A 6000-nucleotide genomic window follows, 5' to 3' on the forward strand; every position below is an offset into this window, starting at 1 on the left:
ACCACTTTATATAAAAGCATATAAGATATTAACGGATACACACTCGAGAGTCAGAACAATGAAAAGAATATGCTGTTGTCCGAGCCCTAGTCATCACTTATCAAAGCCAAAAAGAGATAAGATAAAACGTTAATGAGATTGCATGATGATGATCAATACTATGAAAAAAACTCGTTCGTGGAAGTGCTATTTGGTTTTAGGTATACAGAGAAAAAAATGAAAATTCCTTGCAGCGTTTGTAGTTAGATGAGTATTTGCTGTGAATCTTTTGCAGGGCAGCCAGAAATTGAAGCTGAGCAGCATACCTATCATGGGAATAATGATAGAGCGGAGGTAGATGGGCAACGTCTCTTATGTGAGAAAGAGGCTGTGGGGAATAACAGAAATCACTTCCCCGTTAGAGTTGAAGTCGATTTTGTACTCTATCGAGGCAACAACGAGTGACAACAAGGAAAATTGATATGAAAATGAAAACGATTCGGCACTTTTTCCATCTCATAAACACATAAAAATAAATTGAATTCTAACAACTATGGTTGGTTAGAAAAAGAAAACATTTTTTTCGACATTCACCAATAAAAGCAATTATCAAGATACACCCGAATAAGTTCTATGGTTACATTGGCCGAAACGTTGCGAGAATATAGCCAAGATGAGAACAATAGTCCAAACAATCCAAATAATACAAAAAAAAAATTACCACTTTTAAAGAAAAACTCAGATTAAATTATAAATTAATTGAATTTTTTTGATGCAAGATTTTCAAGCTTTCGAATTGAATTTCATCTTCAGAGATGACTAGAATTCTGTAATCTTGTTTAGAAAACGAAAAACAATTTTGTTTTTTTTTGCAAACGATTTTTTTTTTTTTTGCAAAGGAAAAACAATTTTTGAACATTCGTTTTATGTGGTTTAACTTCGCGTGTTGCCTTGTCTTCTCAATGATCCCATTTAACGACTTCTCTCTTTAAAATACCAGCATACGTGGTACTCCCTCGTTCTACACCATGGTTTGAATTGAACCACCACCGAGTACAGCCATATAAAGCGGACGCTAAAAAAGTATTTCCATTTTTTTTAATAAAAAATAGGATATAATTCTGATCATCTCTGAAGATAGAATTTGATTTCGAAAAATTTACGATTAAGGTAAAAAAAAACCCAAACATTTTGCATTAAAAAGACTTTGACTTTTCAAATTCTTTTTCTGCTTTTTCTTCAAACTAACCAATACTGAATACTTCGTTTTACCCCAGTCTAATGGAATGTCTTTCCCCACGGAGAAGCCCCTCGCTTTGATAAGTTTATAGAACTGACTTTCATTATACTGGAAGTTGAATCTCTAAAAAATCATGACCTCTTTTTAAAATTCTTTATAATTATATATTTCAATTTTTTTTAGATTTTTATAATCATATATTTCAATTTTTTTTTTAGATTTTTATAATTATATATTTCAACTTAAAAAAAATTATAATTATATATTTCAACATTTTTAGATTTTTATAATTATATATTTCAATCAAAAGATTTTTTTATAATTATATATTTCAAGTTTTTTAGATTTTTATAATCATATATTTTATATTTAAAAAAATTATAATTATATATTTAAATTTAACTTTTTTTTTTAATAATTATACATTTCAAGTTTTTTTTAGATTTTTATAGTTATATATTTCAATTAAAAAAATACATAATTATATACTTCAATTTAAAACCTTTTTTTTAATTATATATTTCGGTTTCTTTTAATATACACTTTGAAGTTCACTAAAATTCAATTCAATCATTAATAACCGAGCCTTTATAGACGAAAAATTATCCTATGAAATAAATATAATTTACAAACAGATTGAACTCTACTGGATTACTACACGTCCTTTTTTTGCCATTGACCCAAAGAGGAGATTTTCCCAGTGTTGAAACCATTCAACGATTTGATTTTAGTATTATGAACATTTTGACAATCATTCTCTTTTCAAACATGACTGAAACATTAATATTAATCTTAGATGATGATGATGATGATGATATTATTATTATTATTATTATTATTATTATTATTATTATTATTATTAATAATAATAATAATAATAATAAATGTTCGTAGCAAGTATAATTGAAATAATGATGCAATATGTTTTCATTTTTTTTCTGAAGCAGTAAATATAAATATAATTTTTACATATCATTTATTAGTTTGTGGTTTCCCATGTTATTCAGACTGCTTTATGGTCGTTCGAGAATCAAGTTTTGAAATAGCACATGAATCAGAGATTGATTCTTCTTTGATGAGGTTGAATGAAAGAAATTTCCGTGACTGTTATTACTATAAAAAATGAGATGAATCACTAAATATTTGCCTACGATAAAACAAAATTACTTACTTCATTTTTTTCTTCCGCTGCAGATTCATCCTCAGTGACATCGGCAGGTTTAGCATCCTCTACAGCAGGTTCAGGCAGCGGTACTTCTTCAATTGTTTCCTCCTGTACAATGGGTTCAGGGTCAGGTAGTCCTTCTGGTTCAATAGCAGGTTCCTCAAGAACATCCTCTTGTATCACCTCAACTTCAGGTTCTGATTCCTTCACCGGCTCTGGTTCTGGTTCTGGTTCTGGTTCTGGTTCAGGTTCCTTTGCCGGCTCTGGCTCAGGCTCTTTCACTGGTTCTGGTGTAGGCACCCTTATTGGTTCTGGTTCAGGTTCTGGTTCAGGTTCTGGTGTAGGCGCCTTTACTGGCTCTGGCTCTGGCTCAGGTTCTGGCGTAGGTACTCTTGCTGGCTCTGGCTCAGGTTCTGGTGTTGGTACCCTCACTGGTTCTGGTGTCGGTGCCTTTACTGGTTCTGGCTCAGGTTCTGGCTCAGGTGCTTTCACAGGTTCAGGCTCAGGTGTAGGCACCCTTGCTGGTTCTGGCTCTGGTTCTTTCACAGGTTCTGGCTCTGGTTCTTTAGCTGGCTCTGGGGCTACAGGAGCTGGCTGTTTCACTGGTTCAGGTTTGAGCTCTGGTTCTGGCTCAGCTTTAGGTGCTGATTCTGCAGGTGTTTCTTCCTTAGCTTGTATTACTTCTGTGACAGGAGCTTCAGCTGGAGCATCCTCTTTTGCCTCGTCTGTTTTGGGAGCATCTGCAGTGGCATCTTCTGTTGGCTTTTCCGCTTCAGCATCTTTAGCTTCAACTGGAACTGCTTCAGTTGCAGTTTCCTCCTGAAATCAGGATGAATAAAAATGAATAAAATATTAAAAATGAAAAAAATGTTTTTATTAACTACAAAAAAAAAGCAAGATTTTATTTAAGTCTCAAATATTAAATAGTACCTTCGCTAGTACATATTTTAATTCAGAGAACAACGTTAATATATGCACATGAAATCGGGTTGTTGGGGTCAGCGTATGCATCCAGATGTTATTTCGACCTGTTTTCCTAGAAAGGGATGTGATGTCACATGGATAGAAGGAAGAGTGAGCAAGAGAGGTGGTGAGTTCGTTGGAAAGTTTGAAGTGGATAGCACGTGTAAAGAAGAATTGATTGTAAATTAAGAGGCTAAATCCTCAGGAGTATTTACTCCGGAAACCTCCCTCTTTCTCTGGCATTACCAGAACAAGTTGCAATGTAAATAGCTTAATAAAGGATCCTTTTTCGATTGGGAAATAAAGTGCATCAGTTACAGAAGTAGTGGCAGACATAAGGTTTGATTTAATTGTGTAGTTATGACTCGTTGGTTTGCATCCAATGATGAACATTCACCATGAGGGAGGTTATATGCAACATAGATCTCATATAGAATGATCAACTCAGACTGATGTTTCATTGTTGTTGTGGATATTCCTTTTAAAAGTTCGAATCCCTCACCGCTAAGCATAAAAAGTGGACGTCAAACAGAATATGATATATTGAAGACAGCCATATTGTAGTCAGCTGGCAGAGTCAGCAAGGAAAACACGGACACAGAGATGAGTTAGCAAAAGGTAAAATATATTCAAACAAAAAAAAAACAGCATATACAAAGAACAACCATCGTAGAGATGGTGGACTACGAAAGTACACTGACCGATATTTACCTCTCTCCCACCACGAGAGGATGTGACACAAGGTTGGAAGGTGGGAAAATGAGTCAATGCTCCAAGAGAAGCAGTTTGGCACTGCAAAAAATATGCCCGGGTTAGCATTTCCCGGTGAGGGTGTCTCAGGCAACAAAGAGTTAGCAAAAGGTAAAATATATTCAAACAAAAAAAAAAACAGCATATACAAAGAACAACCATCGTAGAGATGGTGGACTACGAAAGTACACTGACCGATATTTACCTCTCTCCCACCACGAGAGGATGTGACACAAGGTTGGAAGGTGGGAAAATCAGTCAATGCTCCAAGAGAAGCAGTTTGGCACTGCAAAAAATATGCCCGGGTTAGCATTTCCCGGTGAGGGTGTCTCAGGCAACAAACAATAAACTTGTTGCTCCCGAAAGCCAGGAGGCAAGGCCTGTCAGGCTGGACCTCCTAAGGCTGCACAGAATATTTTGCATCCACATGACAGTAAAAAAAAGGCTGTCGAAATGGCCCAGTTTCTGTCGGACTGATTGTCGAGGTTGGAACCTTGACGTGTACTACAAAAGTATACAGATCATAGCGAGAGTTGTAATTCTCAGTTAATTTATGCAGTTCAGAAGCCTTCTTCTTTAGTGTATGGGTGAGTCCCCCACAACACTTGTATAGACATGGAAATAAGAATATAATATTGAAGAGAAGCTGCAGTTAATCCATTCCAAGATGGCGTAATTGTGTTAGAGAATGGATCGAGAGAGAGAAAGTGGGGGGGAGGTGTGTAAATTATATTGTAGACACGTTGACCGGAAGGCAAGATCAGCTGATCGGATTGCGTGTGAGTCACGTGATCAGGTTAGCTGAATCGGAGAGATTTGGTTTAGACTTATAAGAGGACGGACGGCTTCACTGTTGCTACTGGGGGGGGGGAGCACTGACGTAGTAAAAACGAGACCAAGAGTACTACGCAAGCCAGAGATTCACTTTTCATCTTCTGCGAGACATCTGAAAAGTGAAATAAAAACTATAAAATCAATTCATCGTGTTGGAGTGAATGAATATTCGTCTAAAACAAGTATCAGTCTCCCCTCCAAGACGAGATGTTCCAGATGGACCAAAATCCAAGACGCAGAAGATATGTTGAAAAATACATGTACCACACACACACACACACACACACACACACACACACACACACACACACACACACACACACACACACACACACACACAACGGCATATGAACATATCATTTAATAGACTGGACCACTAGACGATCGCACAATGTTAACTCTGACTAGACGATCACACAATCCCCTTTATGATACAACAAATACATAATATACGTCATCTCTTCTAATCCTTTATTATACAACGATTGAAGAATATAAGGTAACTGCAGCTTCTTTTCCAAATTTTGGATTCTCACCATGTCGTATCACATTTTAATTCCTTTTGGTAGATTGATTTTTGCTATTTCTTCTGATGAGTTAAGGGCATAATAGATTCACCAATTGATATAATTATTAAGTGATTGATCTTGCGCTACGAAACAGATACTGTAAAGAACCATACTAATCAATTGATGTAAAGGAATAAAATACAAAATTGTCAACATCATGTATTTGGAATATAAATTTTTGTCATTTATTATATATATATATATATATATATATATATATATATATGTATATATTTGTGACATATATTTTTACATAGAAATCACCACTTATCAAAGCTCACAGGCCACTCGAGGATAAGGATTATTGGATGTATATTGTAGTAATCGTTAGTAGTGAAAAATTTGGTAAATTGGATTACTTAAAGGGACGGTTCATCAAGAATCTATTTAAGTTGGACTTGGAGACGACCATATTGTAGTCAGCTGGAAAGCAGACAAACGAAAAGGAGGCGTGCAGTTCTAAGAAAGAAGCTTGGTTCGTGGAATCTGCGTTGAGGTTT

General features: G+C 35.5%; 1 protein-coding gene across 4 annotated transcripts in view; it reads right to left on the reverse strand.

The window, feature by feature from the left end:
* Positions 1–6000, reverse strand: part of LOC145296758 (uncharacterized) — a 156003-nt gene that overhangs the window by 8420 nt on the left and 141583 nt on the right. For all 4 annotated transcript variants that reach the window (XM_080142826.1, XM_080142810.1, XM_080142834.1 and 1 more), the window contains one exon: positions 2391–3203. In XM_080142826.1, coding sequence (XP_079998952.1) covers positions 2391–3203 — 813 coding nt within the window. The remainder of the gene's footprint in view (positions 1–2390; positions 3204–6000) is intronic.

Source organism: Euprymna scolopes, chromosome 2, assembly GCF_053919585.1.
Source record: "Euprymna scolopes isolate OS-2025 chromosome 2, ASM5391958v1, whole genome shotgun sequence".
In the NCBI taxonomy this organism is placed as follows: Eukaryota; Metazoa; Mollusca; class Cephalopoda; order Sepiida; family Sepiolidae; genus Euprymna; species Euprymna scolopes.